Below are 21654 nucleotides of genomic sequence, written 5' to 3' on the forward strand. Positions count from 1 at the left end.
ATCTCCCTCTCAGCTCATTGTTTGAGAGAAATTACCTTTAAAACCAATTATGTTTCCCAAGTAGAAAAATATCTTCCCTCCAGTACTACAAGAATAAAAATGGCAAGTTGTGCTTATCCCTCAGCTCATATCTTGTTTCATCAACTAATAGGATTTATTGAAGCAGTTCATCCTTGGCAGGCATGGTATAAATATCATTAGATATAATTCCAGCCTCCTTTACTCCAAATAGGCTGGACGCCTTGTGAACTGTAATGTCAGTTCCCCGGTAATCAGAAGGTCATTGTTGCCAAGGAGATTTATCAGCTGAATTGGCCCACCTATCTATTTTATCACCCAGCTGGGCATTCAGTCAAATCTCCTTGCTGGATTGCCCAGACTTAGGGGTTTCACAGTTCATTACAGGATAAATATGAAATAATGAGGCTTGTGGTTACTTAGCCAGGCCTTCAGTCCCAATTCAGAGGGGACTCTCTGGGGAGCAGCCTTATGGTCACACAGAAGAGTTTTTAATTTCATGGCTAATTCTAGGGTATCTTCAATGGCACAACACACAAAATAGCCCTTTGTCCAACGCTGACATGCAGAGGTCTTGGTGTTCTCTTGCCTGTTAGCACCTTCATTCATTCATTCCACTATCACATATTGAAGCCTTACCTTATGCCAGGTACTCTCTTAGACCAGGGGCTGGTGAACTTCTTCTATAACGGGCCAGACAGTAAATACTTTTAGCTTTGTAGGCCATATGGTCTCGGTTTAACTACTCAACTCTGCCCTTGTAGTACAAAAGTAACCATAGATAATACGTGAATGAATAAGCATGGCTGTGTTCCAGTAAAACTTTATTTACAAAATCAGACATTGAGCTGGATTTGGCCTACAGGCCAAAGCTTGTCAGTCCCCGCAATAGACAGGGATTTCATTGAACTTCAGCTGAGTTGATACTCTAGTGGTTAATATGTTGATTGTCTTATTGTTAATTTATGTACAACTGTGAATAAACAAAACCATATTAAATGCTCCTGAGACCTACATGACCACTTTGAAGATTAGTAAAATTCTTTTCCTAAGCCCAGATGACTTGGACTCTGGGTTTGTTCAAGCTCCAGAGTACATTAGGGTTATCCCCAGTGAAATTATAATTTCCAGTTGTATCATAAATTAGAAAACTAAGTTTGTGTGATTAGCTAAGACTAAAATAGGTTACCTTTTTAAAAATTTAATTCAAAGTAATAAGAATTATTTCATCCCGATTCAATAGTCAAGACAGAAATGAAACTGAATTGCCAGTGTTTCAGTGTCGGGAAAAGGATTCATTAAAAAAAATCCAAGTTTTGTTTATCAGCTATTTATCATGGATCTAATATGACACTCAGCAAGGAGCAGATGCTGGACACTTAAATTGTGCTCCAGAGCTAATAGGTAAACTGTGCTCTTAGAAGGATAGGCTGCTGGCACTTCGGTTGAGTTGAATCTATACCTGGAGAAGCATAAAGGGTGACTTCAGGTGATTGGTGAATCTGACTCCCTTACAGCAAGGTCTCTGTGTAGTCTTTGAAAAGAACATCTCATCATAAGGCATGATTACAGGCGTTATGAATGAGCAAATATTCACAGGAAGATGCCATCATGACTGAAATTTTTGTCACTTGAGTTTCTCACCAGCATGTAGGTACACAGCCACATTAATTGTACTAACTCAAATATCACTGAGTTTGTGTGCTGGTTGGACTCTCTGGGATGCAGACCCTGGGACAGAGTTAAGAATGCAAAAGCTTTATTGGGGGATCCTTGTGGTTGCTGTTAGTGGCTCTTGAGTTGACTCCAACTCATGGCTACCCTGTGTACAACTGAATGAAATGCTGTCCAGTCCTGCACCATTTTCACCATTTCAAGTTGGTATACTTGAATACATTGTTGTAGCCACTGTGTATTTTGAGTGTCTTCCAACCTAGAGACTCACCTTCGAGCACTAAATCGGACAATGTTCTGTTGTGATCCATAGGGTTTTCATTGGCCGATGTTTAGAAATAGATTGCCAGGCCTTTCTTCCTAGTCTGTCAATCTGGAAGCTCCACTGAAACCTACCCACCATGGGTGACTCTGCTTGTATTTGAAATACCAATGGCATTGCTTCCACCCATCATAGCAACATGCAAGCCACCACAGAATGACAAACTGACAAACGGGTGGTAGTATTGGGAAATAACACTTCTGGAAGAAAAAGAGAGGAGGCAGGACTGGGTGGGGGATCTGCCAGACCATATTCAGATCTGACAAGTCTCTGCCAGCTCAAAGCAAAGCGCTCTAGAGCAGAGTACCCATCAGAGGAGACTGCATTGGGTGGAAATGGCCAGACCCTTCCCTGATAGATAGATAGATAGACAGCCTTGCAAAGTCAGTGGCTGGGGATGCCTGAGAAGGATGTTCCCTTGGCTGCCACTGCTTTGCACAGTCATCATTCAGGAGCTGCTCTGAAAAGAGCATGACTGCACCTTGAAAACTGAGGAAGACCCCAAAGGGACTAACAACTGGAGATCTGTAGCTAACCACGCCTGTGCAGGTCAGCAGCAAGTCCTGTCATGAAGGGGATCTGCGTGGTAAATACCCTTGTTTGTCACAGTCTACCCTCGTGCCATGTAGATCCCTATATGTTTGGGCGCAGTGACTCCAGGGGTTGGGAGTGGAAACTTAGAAAACAGATTAGTGGATGAACTCCAGGCCTTGTCACTGAAGTTGATCTCAAGGCCACAACTGGTGCTCATCCATACTCCTTCCCCACCATGCATTCTGAGTTCTCCTCACCCTCAGCTCTCACCTTGGCAGGCCCCAGTGGCTTACCAAACCTTCACTCTGGGAGGATCTGGGTCCTTAATAATCATACTCTTCTCAGGCCAGGGTTTCTGCACTTACCCATTCTCCATCACAATTGGGCAAGAGAGTATGAAGGGACTTCAAGTGGGCCATCTGAGTTCCCATTCTCTTCCCTGCCCCAGTGGTATAACAGCAGATCTGTCTTCTCTTGTGGAACAGGAGCAGTTACCCCTGCAAGATGGTGATGCCTCCTATTCACTGCTGGTCCCTAAATACTACAGGCTCAAAGGGCCCAGGTGGTAGCTGTGGCTTATAGGAGGACATTAAGTGGTACCAATGGCTCAGTCAGCCTTGGTAACTGGGAGTTCATGCTGCAGGTCCCAGGCATAGCCTCCGCCTCATCCATTTTGGCCATAAGCCCATGGTGTTAGCACTGGGAGAGCACTGCCAGAGACAAAGGCTGAGTCCTTTTGTCTACTTGGATGTTGAGGGCCTCTTGTCTGTGTGGGTACGTTCTGGTGAATGTTAACATGTGATAAAAAGATTTTCGCACTTTGTGCCCACCCCCGTATGCCCTTCCACGTGCTTCCGACACAAACCTTCCATCTCCAGTCTTTCAATATTTTTTTCTCGTAACTCCCTATCAGCTAGCCAAACCATTCTCCATTGCCTATGAGTTCATGTATATACTAACCTTGGGCAATTTCTCCTTCCATGCAAGGTAGACGATGTGTTGGAGCTCTGCCCGTTGGAAGATTTCCGCTCATTGGTATCTTTCAAGGAAACCCCTCGTGAGGTTGTAATGCAGTTAGTTGGTAATTTTTGGCTTGCACCATATACTGAGCAAGCTCAAGCTTTTCTTTCTCCTTTAGCTGGTTGGGTTGTATGAAACCCTCCAGTTCATGGTAGGCAGTTCTGGAAAATGGTCACTGGGTATTCCATGGTCAAGCATTCTGTCTCTACAAAGGCCCAGGAGCATGCCAGGAGCTGTTTCTCACAGGGCATGTAATTCTCCATTGCCAACGGCATGGTTTTGCCCCTGAACTCCAGGGGTCTACATTGTGATTCCCCTAGTGGAGCTTTCCATAAACTCTAGGCTGTATATTTTTCTACCCCTGACACCTCCAACACCATGGAATCTGCAGGATCCTATAGCTCAGCTCGAAAGGTTGTTTGCTTCATACTCTGGATCTGCTCCAGAGCCCGTTTGTGCTTCAGGCCCACTCATAGCTGATGACTTTCTGTGTCACCCTGTAAATGGGCTGGAGCAGTATGCCTAAGTGTGGACTATGTTGCTTCCAAACCCAAAGAGGCCTCCCAGGCATTGTAGCAGGGGGTGTGAGATGCAGCCTTTTGTCTTTTGCTTGGGAGCATATGTCCTGGCCTGCCTCTGACCATGGATCCCTAAAAAGTTTACTAAAGTAGCAGGTCCCTAAATCTTCTTAGGGTTTATCTCCCACCCTGTGGAGTGCATCTTTAGGACTCCAGCCACCTCTTGCTCGTGCTCTCTAATCAGGATAATATCATCCATGTGATGGAGCAATATCATCTTCTGTGGAATATCCAGTTATAGTTGATCCTCATTGTTTGCAGATTTTGTATTCGTGAATTTGACTACTTGCTAAGATTTTTTGTAACCTCAAAATCAATACTCATGGTGCTTTCATGGTTATTTGTGTACATGCGCAGAGTGGCAAAAAATTTGAATTGCCCAGTGGGCATGTTACCAGCTGAGGATGGGCAGCTGTACCTTCTTGTTTCAACCCTTATACTATAAAGAGGTGTCCTCTGTGCAGTCAATTTATTACTGTGATCTTTGCATTTTTGTTGATAATTGTGCTGTTTAAATGGCTCCCACGGGTAGTGTTGAAATTCTGGCTCATGTTCCTAAGTGCATGAAGGCTGTGATGTGCCTTATGGAGAAAATATAAAAATACGTGTGTTAGCTAAACTTTGTTCAGGTATGAGTTATAGTGCCGTGGGCCATGAGTTCAATGTTAATAAATCGACAGTATATATTAAATAAGGTGCCTGTAAACAGACCTGTGATTGTCGACTCTGACTCATAGCAACCCTACAGGACAAAGCAGAACTGCTCTGGAGAGTTTCCAAGGCTGTGATCTTTACAGCAGTAGACTGCCACATCTTTCTCCTGCAGAGCAGCTGGTGAGTTCAAACTGCCAATCTTTTGGTCAGCAGCTGAGTACCTAACCACTGTACCACCAGGGTGCCTTCCTGTAAACAGAAACACACATAAAACAAAATTATGTATTGATTGATTGATAAAAATAGTGTGACCGGAGGCTTGCAGGAACCTAGTCCTGTATTTCCCTAGGGGAATGGTTCAGTTTTTGCTAATTCAGTGTTTACAGTGACTTTATAGGATGTAACTACCCAGAATAACAAGAACTGACTGTAGTTCAGAGCATGGGAAAGTTAACATTGTCTTAGGAAAAAAAGCTGTAAATGTATATTATTTTCTATTCCATGTGAATGTGAACTATTTATGATTGTTTTTTTTTTTTCTGATTATGCTAGAAAAATTGCGTTTTCTCAATCAATGGCCACATACCATGTACATGAGGCCATAATCTGCTTTAACAAAGATTCCATATCTGGATAACATCTGTGACTGAGTAGTCTACAGTCATTTTCCAGGGTCCATACAGTTTCTGCAGGGGACAGACTGCCAATTAAATAGAGATATGATTAGAACAGCCACCCCTGTGTCCTTTAAGTCTTTAATGGTGTGACTAAATTCTACCGTCCCTACAACACCTCTGTCCCAGTATTCAATATTGTTTTTGATTACTATTTTGAATGGGGAAGGGCAGTTTCATGGGTTTTTACTTTGCCCCTCCACTATGATATTTCCTCATGGGCAGGACAGTGACCAATGTGGAGGTTACTCCAACAGTCGGGAATGCCAATCCCAATTATTAATTCAAGTGTTGGTGAAATGACCAGTAGGTGGGGCTGAACCCAGTAGACCCACTGTTAGGTGGACTTTGGTTAGAACTCTATTACCTGATCCCCATAGGCACCTGCTCTAATAGGGGGCCATGAGGATGCTTTATGTCTATGGGACTTAATATCAACTCAGATCCCAAGTCCAACAGGCCTTGAAATGCCTGGGTATTCCCCGTTCTCCAGCATACAGTCACTTGAGTAACTGGCCAGAGGTGCCTTTGGGAAGGAATATGGAATCATTTCAGTTGGTGTTATGGGTTCTTCCTCTTGGGGACTGTCTTAGTTATCTTGTGTTGCTGTAATAGAAATACCACAAGTGGATGGCTTTAGCAAAGAGAAATTTATTCTCTCACAGTCTAGTAGGCTATGAGTCCAAATTCAGGGTGTCAGCTTCAGGGAAAGGATTTCTATCTCTGTTGGCTCAGGAGGAGGGTCCTTGTCATCAATCTTCACCTGGTTGAGGAGCTTCTCTGCATAGGAACTTGTGGTCCAGAGGATGTGCTCTGCTCCCGGTGCTTCTTTCTTGGCGGTATGAGGTCCCCCTGTCTGTCTGCTCGCTTCTCTCTTCTATATTTCAAAAGGGATTGACTTAAATTGTAGATTAATGTTGTAGATTCAGTCCTTCCTCATCAACATAACTGCTGCTAATCCCATCTCATTAACATCATAGAGGTAGAATTTACAACACATAGGAAAATCACATCGGGTGACAAAATGGTGGACAATCACACAACACTGAGAATCATGGCCTAGCCAGATTGATACATGTATTTTTGGGGGACACAATTCAATCCATGACAAGAACCTAGCTACTTCTTCAGTTGCTGGGCTCTGGGCCTAAAAATTGGCTTAGGTCCAGAAAGTGAGCAAGGGGTCATGACTTTTTATTGGAACAACCACCCCCAACTTCCTATTCATCTATTGTTCTCTTTTGATCATATATTTTAAGCAGTGCCCTCATTGGCTGCCCATTCACAGTGCCTCTGGGGACACAATTTGCTAATCATCTCCACAGCTTTCTACAGGTTGCCACTCCAGTCTTATTGGTTATTATAACTATCACTCCTGACTTTTGGTGGCTAAGTTCTACACTTGACCTCTACTGCTTCAGTGACCTATCATCCCCATTGTTCTCAGTGAGCCAAGCTCTGTGACAGCCTTTTCTACCTTCACCCGTGGGCTGTGGAGGAGACCTACCACTGAACCCTCTAGTGATTGATGGTTCAGTCTCTCCAGCACATTCCTGACGGCCCTGGTTAATGGTATGTCCTCTGGGCATTTGCTTGGATCATAAACTTCCGGTGGGTCTTCTGGTTATTACTTATGCTGGTTGGGTTCTGTGGAAAGTAGATGCGAAGGAAAGTCAGGAGTTCGCGGGTTTATTGGTGTGTATCGCCTGTGAAAGTAAAAGGAGGAAACAGGATGGCACAAAGGGCTATCAGAATGTTATACAGACCTGAGGAAGTTTCTGCCAGCCTAATGGGGAATCTCATGTTGGGAAGAAATGGTCAGGCCCTTGAACCACCCATCACCTTGCTCAGTCATGGGCCAGGGGTCACCCCCAAGAAGGGTATGACCTTAGCTCAAAAGCTGAGGTGGACCCTGGTAGAGGCAATAGCTGGAGTCTGCCAGCTAACCCCACTCCTTATACCTAGGATCTGAGTGGTTGTCTACTACAGTTTGTAGATGTTATTATTCTTCCCCCTTTCATACTATAAATTGTATTATTCTCCCAGTTCTCATATTGTAGACTCTTTTATCATTCAAAATATTTACTACTTCTCCCACTGAGAGACTCCTACTTCCTTGCCTCCTTGACATCGGACTTGGCCATACGTCTTGTAAGCAGAGCTGAGGTGTACCATGTCCAAGCAGAAGACTTTAGAGTCATCTTATGGTTCTTTTATCCTTCTGCCATGAGACCAGCAATGTTTCAGATAAGGGCTGTTCCAGAATGAAGACACAGGAGGCAGAATGGTAGCCAATCTGCAAGAGATATGGGAAACGTGCACACATACAAAGCTTTTATTGTCACTGTTTTTCCACAGCATAACTTAGCCTGAGCTGACAACACAGGATTGGAAAATGAATCAATAGTAGGCTGAGTTGGGAGATAAATTTGAGTGACAGGCACCATGTTTCCTCAGAATCACATCTGCTTCTGATCACCAGGGTTTTCTTACTGTTCCCACCTAATTCTACCTGGCCCTTCATCCTCTGGGTAAATTCTTGTCTGGCAGCCCCTCAATCCCTCCTGTAGAGAAGTATCTGGCAGGCCTGCCCCACCAGTTTGCTGCATATAGACAAGAAATGTTTGAATTAATACCTATGCACAAGTGGGACCTCTGCTACATTTAACAAATAAAAAAAAAATTTTTTTTGGCTTTAATTATAAAGCAATATTTGAACTCACGTAACAGAAGTCCAGAGGTATAGTGGGCTCCATGGTTGGTTGATACAGGGGCTCAACAATGTTTTCAAGAGCTTAGGTTCTTTCCTTCTCTCTGTTCTACCATCCTTGTTATTGACCTTATCCTCATGTCAGTGACAAGATGGCTACAGCAGCTATAGGCAACCACATCTGGATATGACAATGCCAAGAGTAAGAGGAAGGGTCATCACATTCTTTGTCTCATTTTTAGCAGCAGAGAAAAATTTCCCAGAGGCCCCATAGTAGGTTTCCCCCAAAATCACATTGGCCAGGATTGGGCCCCTGGAAGGGTGGGATGGTAGGCTTACCATGGTTGCCTTAGACTAATTATTTGTGATGGAATGCATGTTGAGAAGTCAGCACAAAATCCACAATTATTTCTCCATCGAAGAATACAATGGGTGATGACTTGCTTTCCTCCTGTTGATGATTTAAGCAGTACGACCTAATATTTCTGAAGTGTCCTGAAAGATTTTTTTTTTTTAATTTCAGAAATTCCGATGTTGCTCCTCCCCACCACAGCCTTCCCATCCTCCTTCCCTGCTTTGTTTCTCTCCATAGCTCTTATCACCATCTGCCATGCTAATACATCTATTACTTGAATTCTAATGTCTCTCTCTCTCCCCCTTCCCCCATGCCATGCTGTACCTGCCTGGAACTGGGCTTGGCACAGAGTGGGCACAAGGTCAATAGTTGTTACATGAATAAATTGTCCTCCTCATCTATTGTCAGTGTTACTGGTAGTTTTAAATACACTCTCTTCTTAGATTAGAAAAAATAGCAATGCTTTGAGAAATATGACTAACACAGTAATAAAACTAAAAAGTTATTGGTATAATAACTCACTGTAATTTGCAAATTATACAGTTTTTGGTATTTTAAAATTTATGTATACTCCTATTCTCTATTATAGCAATTACAAGCACTTTGTAATTGTAGGAAACCCTCGTGGCATAGTGGTTAAGTGCTACTGCTGCTAACCAAAGGTCAACAGTTCGAATCTACCAGATGCTCCTTGGAAACCCTATGGGGCAGTTCTGCTCTGTCCTATAGGGTCACTATGAGTTGGAATCGACTCGACGGCAATGGGTTTGGTTTTTTGGTTTTGTAATTGTAAGTTTATTGATCTATCTTCTTCACTATTCTGTAAACTCCCTAAGGGCAGGAGCTGTGTCTAACCTTGGTATCCTTATAATTTGGCATTGTGCCTGCTCCATGAATGTTGGGAATAGATGCATAGTTGGATAGATACATAGACAGATGGATGGTTGAATAGTTGCGTGAAGGGATGGATGCATGGATGCATGGACAGGTGGATGGATGGGTAGATGGATGAATGGGTAGATGGATACATAGACGATGGATGCATAGAGAGATCAGTAGATGATTAGGTGGATGGTTGAGTGGGTGGATTGGTGGATGATTGGTCAGTTGAGTAGATGAATAAATTAGTCTGAAATCCTTTTTCATGTGAACTCTCAAGGAAGAGGCAGGAGCCAAAGCACCTTTAGAGCAGAGTTATAGGAGTACACGAGACCATCTCCCTTCAGCTCCCGCATGTTGACTGATGGGAGAAAGAGATGTGTCAGCCCTGCCTGTGGGCACAGGGTGACTGCTCACCTGATGCATTGTGCTTGCCTGCCTTCTAGATGCATGAGGCTAGCTGCTCTGGAATGAGCAGTGGTATTTCCTGCTTTGTATTCTTGGTTTGGCATGCTCTAGTCTGCTTTGGCTCCTCTCTTTTAGGCTGAGAGCCTGTGGCAGACAGGTCCTAAAATTGCCTCTGGCCCCTCTTGGATTGAAGAAAGAACTATTTCATTACATGTGTGTCTATTTTCCCCTAGGAACCAAGGCCGCTCACCACTGGAAGATGCCAGTTTTACTCAAGTGGGATAGGATATTTATACGATGTCTACCAAACAGAGGTAAAGAAATGTACCGTTAAATTTGTTTGGTTCTTACTTCATGGACCTGACAATTTTTTCTGTGCCCTGAGTCGAAATCTGGATGTTTTTATTCTGACAGTTCTTCCTGTCATCTCTTCATTCTCTGCCATGGTGAGAAATGTATAGCTCACACTTTATTTTTGAGCTAGCTTGGACATTTTAATATGTTGTATTTGTTTTGGAATTTAGGTTGCTCACATGCCTCCTTTGATACCTAACAGGCATATGGAGTCCATTTGTTCAGTTCAGTGTGGCTTTTTCTCTTAGCATTTTTTATTGACTTAATTACTGGAATGAAAAGCTAGGATAATAAATTTACATTGGCTAAGAAACTTGACTTTCCCTGAGCCAAGAACATCTGCACAGTGATTTTATTTTCTATTTCTAGTTGTATGAAAATGCCAGGAATAATAGAGTGTACAGTGATATACCAACATCTCCTCTTAGACCATCCCAAATGGGCACATAGCTCCGTTTTGACTCATCTGGCTGTCACAACTCTAGATCTGTGCAGATGTATCAGTTTAAATAAACATGGGCCTCTCAAACTGAGTGTAAATGGAAGAGAAGGAGTAACGTAAAGAATACTAATATGTACACTGGGGTTAATAGGAAGCCAGAAGTCCCACATCAGTTTGTTCTGGAATTCTCTGTGAACTGCTGGAAGGATTTTACACTCTTGGGCACATTTCAAAGCAGAGACAATCTGTATGCTGTGTAATTAGAGTGTGGGTCGTGAGTGTCCAGGGCAGCTGCATGCTAAAGGCCTCTTGGCCGGGGCTGGGAGGCCTTCTGCTGCCCCACCCCATGGAAGGTGGTAGATTTCTTCTGCAAAAGTTAGTTCTTGGGACTCAAGGCCTTTCACCCATCCCTGCCTTGACCCCAACCAGCCGAGCCAGAAGAAATCCTGGAGAACATCATGTTCAGAGGTGGCCACAGGTAAAGTCTGCTGTCACCCAGTCACCTGGGCCAGGCTCTCCAGACCCTTCCTGTGTATCACACCGTCCTTCACTCTGCATGGCCGTTGTGTATCACACCGTCCTTCACTCTGCATGGCCTTCATTCTACTCTGTCCCCCTTTTTTTTTTTTTGGACAGTTCACCCTTATTTTTTCAGTCCCAGTCCAAAATGAGGCTCTTTCTCTCCCTGCATCATAAAGGAGCAAGGCCCTTTTTTGCTGGGAAGACCGCACATCTGCACTTGTCTTCACCTGAAGCCCCATTTATCAACTCCTCCAAATCTGTCCACAGACCTGCTGTGGACAGGCCCCTGCATACCCTGCATGAAACACAGAGGCTGCTCCAGGCTCTGTCCCTCAATCAGGAGTTCTCCATCTCACTGCACGTTGTAATCAACTCAGGGCCCCACCCCTAGATATTCTGATTTCATTGATCTGGGGAGTGACCTGGACATTGAGATTTTTAATGTCCAGGTGATTCTAGGACCATGGTTGAATACTTCTGCTCTAAACCAGGAGTCAGCAAGCTTTTTCTGTAAAGGCCCAGATAGTACATATTTTACGCTTTATGTGCCGTACAATCTCTGTCACAGCTACTCAGTTCTACCTATAGAGTATGAAAGCAGCCACAGGCGATATGTAAACAAATGACTATGTCTGTGTTCCAATAAGACTTTACTTACAAAAACCGGAAGCAGGCTGAATTTGGCTTGTGGGCTGTGGTTTGTCAAACCCTGATCTAAACCACTGCCGTCTGCTCTTGCTTTTGATACTTCCTAGTAGGCAGCTGGAAACCCTGGTGGCATAGTGGTTAAGAGCTATGGCTGCTAACCAAAAGGTCAGCAGTTTGAATCCACCAGCCACTCCTTGGAAACTCTATGGGGCAGTTCTACTCTGTCCTATACAGTCACTATGAGTTGGAATCGACTTGACGGCAGTGTATTTGGTTTTGTTTTTTTAGTAGGCTATTTTTTTTATTTACTTAGATTCTCTTGTGTCTTGAGCATTTTAGCTCTCAAAAAATTCTAGTCCTCAGGTCACTATTCCAGGCTCCAGGGGTCATCTGACTCCCACTAAAAGGTCCTTCCTGTCTGCTGGTACAGAAGGGCTAAGGGTTAACTATGGCAGCACCAGACAGATTAGGAGGACCTGAACCTGGACTGGGTTCTTTAGGGTGGGGAGGATTTAGATGAGACTCTGGGAGGATTCCAGTTGCAGACAAAGTGTTGTATCTAGAGGCTGGAAGAACATACAAGAAACTGTTGACCTTGTAGGTAGGTACCAAAAAAACCAAACCCATTGCGATCAAGTCGGTTCCAACTCATAGCAACCCTACAGGGCAGAGTAGAACTGCCCCATAGGGTTTCCAAGGAGTGGCTCGTAGGTTCGAACTGCCAACGTTTTGGTTAGCAGCTGAACTCTGAACCACTGTACCACCAGGGCTCCTGTGGGTGGGTAGCTCCTGAAATAATCTGCAAGGTTTCATTACCAAACAGGCAATGAAAATAGAAGGCATGCTCAGGAAGTTGGCATCACAGATCCTTGTTTGGAGGTGTCTACCCTGGTGGCGTAGTGGTTAAGTGCTACGGCTGCTAACCAAAGGGTTGGCAGTTCAAATCCACCAGGCGCTCCGTGGAAACCTTATGGGGCAGTTCTACTCTGTCCGATAGGGTTGCTATGAGTCGGGATTGACTCTACGGCACTGGGTTTTTATTGGACACCAAGGCAACAGCTGGGGTTCAAAGTTAGGGACCTGGTCCTTTTCCCCATAGCTAAATCCGTGGGGCCCACCAGCAGAGCACAACATACTCCTGCAGACCCAGAGTCCCAGCCCCACTCTCTCCCTCCTCCAGTGGCTCAGATTCTCTCACGTCCCCTCTCTGCTGCACGCTCCCATCCATCTTCCCAGGGCTCCTTCCTCCTTGCCCACGATTACAGACCACATACTGTTTTACTCATCTTGAAAAACTTCCTTGGTCTCTGCTTACTTATCTGGGTGTGTTTTCTCTCTCAGTTCCTGCAAAAAGTGGTTGCTTCTATTTCCACACTCCTCCTTCTATCCTTTCCCGCTCACAGTCTGGCTTTTTTCTGCATCTATTCAAGAGATGTCCTCTTAAAAGCCACCTCTCATTTGCACATTCAGTGGCATTTTTCTCAGTCATTCTCCTTGACCTGTCTCTAGCCCAAAATATCATTGACCATCTCTCCTAAAACTCTGCCTCTGTAGTGCTTTTCTGCCCAACCCTTTAATGGCTTATTCCCAGCTCGTACATTCAACATGACTGAACACCTGTGAGATACCAGGAAATAGGTGATGATCCCTTGCCATGTGGTCAGTGGCCATCTCTCTGCCTGTCATTGCTCTTTGTGCTTCCCCTCTACCACTCAGCCCCTCCCATAGCTCTCCCTATTACTCTATAACTTTGGACAGCTTTCTCAGAGCCCCAGCCTTGACAATCCAGTGGTCTACTAGACATTTCCTTTTGGACATTTCACCAGACCACCAGCTAAACCTACACAAAACTTAATGCACCTCTTCACTATGCAACATAATCCAGGTCCCAGCTGTGCAACTTTCTGTGTGGCCTTCCGCAGGTCACCTCATCTTCCCAGGGCTCAGTGATCTTGCCTGGGAAAATGAAGGGTGTTGACCTCTTTCAGCCTTAACATTCTGTGATCTGATCTTCTGCCTTCCTGATTCCTGGGCTCAGAACCATGACATCACCTTGTGTTCCTTCCTTGTCTCTTGCTCCTGTATCTACCAGCGATGTTCTCCTGCTCCTTCAGCTGTCCATTTGTAACACCTCTCCTGCAGTTCTTCCTCACCAGGTCAGATTTCACACATGAACAACTTGAATAGCCTCCCAAATGGTCTCTGTTTCTGGTCTTCACCCTGTCCAGTCCATTTTGCATATTAATCTTTCCATGTTCATCTTTCTACTATACATTGATGGGATCACTCCCTCCCTCAAGCACTTCAGAAGCTGCCAATTTTGATGATTCTCAAACTTTAACCACTTTAACCTTGAAAGAAAGGCCATGTGTAAAATAGATAAAAGCAGGGCTACTCTAGGTCAAGAGTGGCTGAAGAGGGCCAAAGACCCACCCAGAAGGAGATTCCACAGACCCTTTGATGGCCCTCCAGAAGCCTCCCTCTGAATCTTCTAGAGTTCTGAGCAGCACTGTTTTTCCACCTGGTAACCAAGGTGCTCTACCTTCCAGTGGGACATGCTGAGAAAAGCTCTGTGTTAGAGCTGGAAGATCTGGGTTTAAATCCCAGCTCTTCACTGAGCATCTGTGAAGCCTCGGGAAGCTCCTTAACCTCTCCAAATCTCATTGTCCTTATTTCTAAACTGGAGGTGATGGAATCTGCCATGCCTGCTTCACAATCATGTGGGGCACACATTGTCAGCTTTACCAGCACAGCCCCCTCGCATCAAATAGCTCTGAGGGAGCGAGGAAGGTTGGGTGTTTTTGCCTCATTTGTATTCCTTTAATGCTGAAATTTTCCCCAAACATTTGCAGTTTCAGTACGGCTGGCATCAAAGAGGAAAGCTTCTTGTAAAATGAGACGGTGTCTGCTTGGTCAAATGGGAGGTTGTCTGGAGCTGTCCTTTGCATGTTGTCATGGTGATTCCTCACCTGGGTGGCACAGGTGACTGGGATGTTCTCCCTCTTATTGTTCAACAACTGTTGATTGCCTGGACTCCCCTCTGCTTAGCCAAGCCTGGTCCTTGTTTGGACCGACTAACTCCTCCTGAAAGGGGTGGACCCCATGGTCCCTACCTGCTCCACCTGGGAATCTGAGGGAGGATGGGAGGAGCCTGAGCCAAGGGTCACTCTCCAGACCTGAGGAGAGGCTGGGGTTCCCTACATCTACAGCAGAGGCAGCTCTGCCCAACACTTGGGTGTGAGGGAAGAGGCAGTGGACACTCAGTGGGGAAGTGTCCCTGAGAGAACTGAAAAGGTCTCCCTACTTGCAGGTCACCTGTCACTCCTTGAATGGCAAGTGCCAGCTGAAGGTGAAGAGCAACACCTGTTACTGCTGTGACCTGTACAACTGTGATAAGTGAGTCGGGCACTGTATGAGGGGCAAGGTGAGGGTGGGGGCTATCTTTAACTGGTCCTGTGACCTACCATAGATAGTACTTGCATTGGGCAAAGCCTCATCAAACTCTTCTTGAAAACTACTACTTGTCCCATGTTATAGTCAGAGTCAGACAACCCCTACTAAGCAGTTACATCCCTCATCTTAACCTCTCCGTGGTGCCAAGCTGGAGGATGGGGTGGGGTGATGTGATAGAGCCACTGGCATTTATCAAGTATATTTTATGCAGCATTAGGCAGGGTTTTTTTCTCTCTTTTTCTTTCCCATCATTCGCCTCAATTCCCATTCTCCTGCTTCCTTAGATGCCGTACCTACATCATCTGATTTCATCCACAAGCATTTACGTGAGGAAAAGTCATTAACTCTATTTCATACATGAGGAAACTGCAGCTCCGAAAAGTTGCATAACCTACCCAAAATGACTGTATTAGTTTGTTAGGGCTGCTGTAACAAATTACCACAAACTATGTGGCTTAATTGTAGTGTTGGTAAAGAATGTTGAATATACCATGGACTGCCAAAAGAATGAACAAATATGTCTTAGAAGAAGTACAACCAGAATGCTCCTTAGAAGCAAGGATGGCGAGACTGCATCTTACATACTTTGGACATGTTGTCAGGAGGGATCAGTCCCTGGAGAAGGACATCATGCTTGGCAGAGTGCAGGGTCAGTGGAAATGAGGAAGACCCTCAACAAGATGGATTGACACAGTGGCTGCAACAATGAGCTGAAGCATAACAACCATTGTAAGGATGGCTTAGGACCGAGCAGTGTTTTGTTCTGTTGTGCTTAGGGTTGCTATGAGTTGGAACCGACTCAATGGCACCTAACAACAACAACAACAACATGTGGCTTAAAACTACAGAAATGTATCATTTCATATTTCTGGAGGCTAGAAGTCTGAACTCAGGGTATTGGCTGTGCCATGCTCTCTCTGAAGACTGGAGGAAAAGATCCTTTCTTGTCTTTCCCAGCTTCTGGTCCCCAGGCATTCGTTGGCTTGTGGCAGCATCACTCAAATCTCTGCCTCTGTCTTCACATGGCTGTCTTTCCTGTATGTCTGTCTGTTTCTGTATCTCTACTCCTTTTTTATAAGGACACCAGTTGTATGGATTAGGACCCACCCTACTACCATATGACTTCAGGTTAACTAATTACATCTACAAAGACCCCACTGACACATAAAGTCACATTCATAGGTACCAAGGTTTAGGACTTGAACATACTTTTTTTGGGGGGGGGGGGAGGGGGCACAACTTAACCTATAGCAATGACATAACTAGTGTATGTTGGGGAGGGGATTAACCCTGGCTCCTCCCCACTTTGGCTCCCACCTCTTTGTGGCCCCATGACACTAAAACAAAAATTGGGGCAGAATTCCCAAAGGGGCAGACCACCATGCTGCAGTGCATGTTCAGTTTACTACATGGACACCCAGGCCTCTGCGCTTGCCCAGGCTGTGTAGACCCTGCTGGGTGACAGTGATGGCTGCCTTGCAGTAAATTGTTCCCTCTCAGGCAGGGGCACTGTAATAGCTAAACTAGTGGCTCCTGACCTTTTCTACCTCATGGCATGCACAGGAAATGACAGTATAGACTGTTTGGCTCACTGGTAAGAACAAATGAGGTTGCTCAAACATGGAAGCAGTTCTCCCTGGGGTGCCAGCCACCCCAGGTCCTACCTGTCCATCCCAAGAGCTGGGGAGGAGGGTCACGGTATTGGCACACCTGTTATCTGTTCTTGGCTCACCTGTATGCCTGGGTACACCAGTTGAGAGGCTCTGATCTTAGCCAACCCCTTCAAACTTTACTATAGTCCCCCAGTAAGGTGGAGGGAACCCCAATGATTTGGGAAAATGTTTCAGCCCCAGGGTGGAACAGAGACTTTAAAATTCAGTTTCTGGAAAACCAAAAAAGTCCCATTGCTCACTCACCACAGTTGCAGACCAAATTTATGCCTGCCACCTGTGTTTGAGATGCACCGATGGCAGGGGGTGGCATGCCCAGCCCTTTGCACCCCACCCCTCTGCCTGGTCTGCTTTTGAAGACTATATGGTCCTATCTGGAAGTCAAGCACCTGTCTCTTTGTCATCTGCCTGACATTGCACCCAGAGTTGAGAAAGGGCTGCATGTCACTCAATATACCACTGAATATGGCATCAACCTGTAGCAAACCTTCTTTGGGGAAACCTCAAGGCTTTACTGAACCCACTGCTGGGATACAGCTGCTTATCCACTAGAGACACAGGGAGAGGGCCGCTCCTGGAGAACCAGTCAAACCCCTTTGTCTCAAGGGTTGCAGAGCCTACTGCCTTAGTCATCTAGTGCTGCTATAACAGAAATATCACAGGTGGGTAGCTTCAACAAACAGAAATTTATTTTCTCTCAGTCTAGGAGCCTAGAAGTCTGCTTTCAGGGTGCCAGCTCTAAAGGAAGGCTTTCTCTTTCTGTTGGCTCTGGGGAACGGTCCTTGTCTCTTTTCTGCATCTGTAGGCCTGGTGTTCCTTTGGCTCCTTGGTGATCTCGTGTGGCATGACGTCTGTCTTCCCTCAGCTGTGCTTCCTTGCACTTAATCTGGTCTTTTCTGTCTCAAGAAAGATTGACTTAAGATACCTTACACTAATACTGCCTCATCAACATAACAAAGACAACCCATTCCCAAATGGGATTATAACAAGCCTACCAAAAAAAATCCAAACCCATTGCTGTCAAGTCAGTTATGACTCATAACAACTCTATAGGACAGAGTAGAACTGCCCCATAGGGCTTCCAAGGCTGTAATCTTTACAGAGGCTTACTGCCACATCTTTCTCCCATGAAGTGGCTGGTGAGTTTGAACTGCCCACCTTTTGGTTAACAGCCAAGCACTCAACCACTCACCACCGGGGCTCCTTAACCACAAGTAATAGGGGTTAGGATTTACAACACACATTTTGAGGGGACACAATTCAGCCATGGTATGACTACCAGCCCAGGACCACTACCAGTTGGCTGTTTATTCCAGGTAGGTAGTACTACAGCAACCTTACAAAGAATGCAATGTCTTTTTTCTGCTCTTATCCCCCCTCAACTTACCCCTGCTTCCATTATCCTCTTTTCTCTTTTGGTCTTCATATGACTTTGTTATAATCCTTTCACTATTTTACTTGACCTCCTTTGAGTACATCAGTTGGCTGTATCTTTTTTACCTTGTGGTAGCCAGACCAAAGCACAACGTTCTAGGTGTGGCCTAGCCAGCAGAAAATAAGGGGAGCAATCACCTTCCAGGTACATACCATCATCCCCCAGGCACATACCTCTGTTAATGCAATCGAAGACATACTAGGTGTTTTTTGGAGACTGTGCCTCACTGCTGACTCATATTTCCTTTACTGTTCCTGAGCCATTTTTACCTGTTGCCAGGGAACCCCATCTCTCCCGCACCAGGCAAATGCTACTGGCATTTTTCATGCAGAAAGAGAGAATACCTTTATCCCTGTTGGATGCTGTTTTGTTAGATTCAAGCCATTGCTCTCACAGGCTTTTGCCCCTTTCATTTCATGTGGTCAGTAGCTATCCCCCATAGGCCACCTCAGGCTCACCACCTGCTGTCTCCTAACTGTGCCTTCTCTGAAAGAGGGGGAGACAGGTGTCCATCTCAGGGCTTCTGACATCTCTCCTGCTCATCCCAGCTTGTCACAGGCAGCAGGCTGGTGTCATTTCTGTGTTTTCTGGATTCCCGAGGGCAGCTGGTTTATCTGGGCAGGGACCTGTTCTTCTGTGGTGTTCTCTCCCACTCAGCTTACTCACCTTGCTCCTTTGAGCCGCCTATCCTGCACCAACTCTAGAAGTCAAACCTAACCCCTCAGCTAGCCCTAAATGTGATGGGTGCAGGGTAGTGAGCAGAAGAGAAGACCAGGGGATTAATCCTAGGTGCAAGAGCAATCTTAAGGAGAAAAGGCCTTTCTCGAGTGGTTGACCGTAGCTCACAGCTCTTGCTTGCTTCCCCAGCACCCATGCCACACCTCACTGTGTCACTTAACACATAATTTAGTCTGAGCCATGCTGTGTTAAACTATACGCTTCAGGGAGGTAGAGACTAGGATCCTCGCATTCACCATTGTAAGCCCAGTGCCTGGCACATGGTAGGCACTCAGAAAGTACTTAACCAATGACAAATTGGTCATGCTACTTTGTTGTAAGTATCACCAAGATGACTGGTTCTACACACTCGAGATAAAATTATGGCCTACTGTCTTTTAGATGTTGTATTAATAGCTTGGACAGACTAGTAATGTAATGTGATACCAGTAAGAAGTTTCATATTTGCTTCTTGAGGTCCCCTCTTCCTGAATTGTTGGAAACTCTGGGGGGGGTAAGCTGTATCTCTCCCCTCAAAAGAGTAGAGTTCTATCCTATTTCCACCCCAAAATCAGAGGAGCAGCATGTGTGTGGATCACTAGCTGGACCTCTGAAATGTCACTCTGTCCCTCAGGGCGCAATGTGGGTCTTCATGGCCCATGGGCCTGGTCCATTTGCCATGATGTCTTACTGGCCCAGGCCCTGCACAGACTACCATATTCTTTTTTTTTTTTTTACTTTAGATGAAGGTTTACAGAACAAACTAGCTTCTCATTAAACAGCACACATATTGTTTTGTGATGTTGGTTAACAATGCTGCGACATGTTAACATTCACCCTTCTTGACCTTGGGTTCCCTATTACCAGCTTCCCTGCCCCCCGCAACCCCTCCTTCTAGTCCTTGCCCCTGGGCTGGTGTGCCTCTTTAGTTTCATTTTGTTTTATGGGCCTGTTTAATCTTTGGCTAAAGGGTGAACCTTAGGAGTGACATCATTTCTGAGCTAAAAGGGTATCTGGGGGCCATACTTTTGGCGTTTCTCTAGTCTCTGTCAGGGCAGTAAGTCTGGTCTTTTTTTGTGAGTTAGAATTTTGTTCTATATTTTTCTCCAGCTCTGTCCGGGACCCTGTATCGTGATCCGTGTCAGAGCAGTTGGTGGTGATAGCCAGGCACCATCTAGTTGTGCTGGACTCAGTCTGGTGGAGACTGTGGTAGATGTGGTCCATTAGTCCTCTGGACTAACCTTTCCCTTGTGTCTTTAGTTTTCTTCATTCTTCCTTGCTCCCAAAAGGGTGAGACCAATGAAGTATCTTAGATCGCTGCTCACAGGCTTTTAAGACCCCAGACGCTACTTACCAAAGTAGAATGTAGAACATTGTCTTCCACCATGTTCTTTTGAGGGAGAACAGTTGTAGACCTCAACGGCATGAGTGTCACACTTGGCTCCCTCTGGTTTCACACTCCCATACCTGACCATTGTTCCCTGTGTGTAAGAGTCCCAAAACGAAGGCAATTGGCATAGTGAGGGGTGGTCAGCCTAACTCTAGTTCTAATCCTCGAACACTCTAAAAGTTCTGCTTTTATCCTAGCATCCAGTAACCTCTACACAAACTTAATTCTTTCACTAAACAAATGTTTGTTCTTTGTAGTTGATTGAGAAAGCATGTATCAGTCAGTACATTCTCAGGGGGTCTTGATGCAAGCTGTTACCAGCAACCACTGTGCAACATGTCCCAGGGACTGTGCTACCTTAAATTATTTTAACATTGTATTCTCAGAAAGAAATATCCTGTAATTAACTTGTAACACCCCCCTCCTTATGTTACCTACTCTTCAAATTATCACACTGTAGCCAGTCTGAAAACCAATCTGAGAAAGACACACATTTACCTTAAACCAATCCCTCTCAAGTTCCACCACCTGCTTCCAGTAAGCCCACCTCACAATGATTTAAGTTTGTACCTTCCAATCAAAACAAAGTACCTAAAGTTCTTTGTTGTCACCCTTTAAATACGTTTCTGCAGCTTCCCACCCCAGAGTGCTGGATTTCACTTTATGAGGTTCATTGTCTCTCTGGCTCAAGCTGCTGCTTTATTTTCAATCAACCTCTTTACTTTTACTTTAACAAGAGTATCAGTTACTCTTTGACACCTGCCAGGGTGGCAGGGCTGAGACGAGCTTCAGACGTCAGCTTTCATGTCCTGCCTGCTCGGAGGCCTCACCCTGACATCACTGTCCTCGAGGTAATTTAACATCAGGGACCTCTTTGCCCTTTTCTGCCATGTCCCTGATGTGGGCCAGTTTCCCTGACTTTCAGGGGTGGAAGGACGCATGTTGGGGTGTGGCTCCTTCCTTCTCAGAGGCTCTGGGCTCCTTTGCCTGCCAGTGGTCTCAGGGAATGCAGCCAAACCTGACTTACCAAGGTTACCTGATTACCTGCCTTTGCATAACCAAGGGGCCATTTGAGGGACCCTTTTTTTAATTCTTTTTTTGCAGGACAATGACATGCAGTTTCTCTGGATTTAGAAAAACTGGTCCCTGCAGTAGAAGTTTTATATGATTCTAATACTCCATTCTTCAGCTCTCTAT

At 45.2% G+C, this 21654-nt stretch overlaps 1 protein-coding gene across 2 annotated transcripts in view; it reads left to right on the forward strand.

Moving 5' to 3' along the window:
* TMEM255B (transmembrane protein 255B) overlaps window positions 1-21654 on the forward strand; it is a 123879-nt gene that overhangs the window by 84320 nt on the left and 17905 nt on the right. For both annotated transcript variants that reach the window (XM_049856251.1, XM_049856252.1), the window contains exons 5-6: window positions 10060-10140; window positions 15103-15188. In XM_049856251.1, the coding sequence (XP_049712208.1) occupies window positions 10060-10140; window positions 15103-15188 (167 nt within the window). The remainder of the gene's footprint in view (window positions 1-10059; window positions 10141-15102; window positions 15189-21654) is intronic.

Source organism: Elephas maximus, chromosome 17, assembly GCF_024166365.1.
Source record: "Elephas maximus indicus isolate mEleMax1 chromosome 17, mEleMax1 primary haplotype, whole genome shotgun sequence".
Classification (NCBI taxonomy): Eukaryota; Metazoa; Chordata; class Mammalia; order Proboscidea; family Elephantidae; genus Elephas; species Elephas maximus.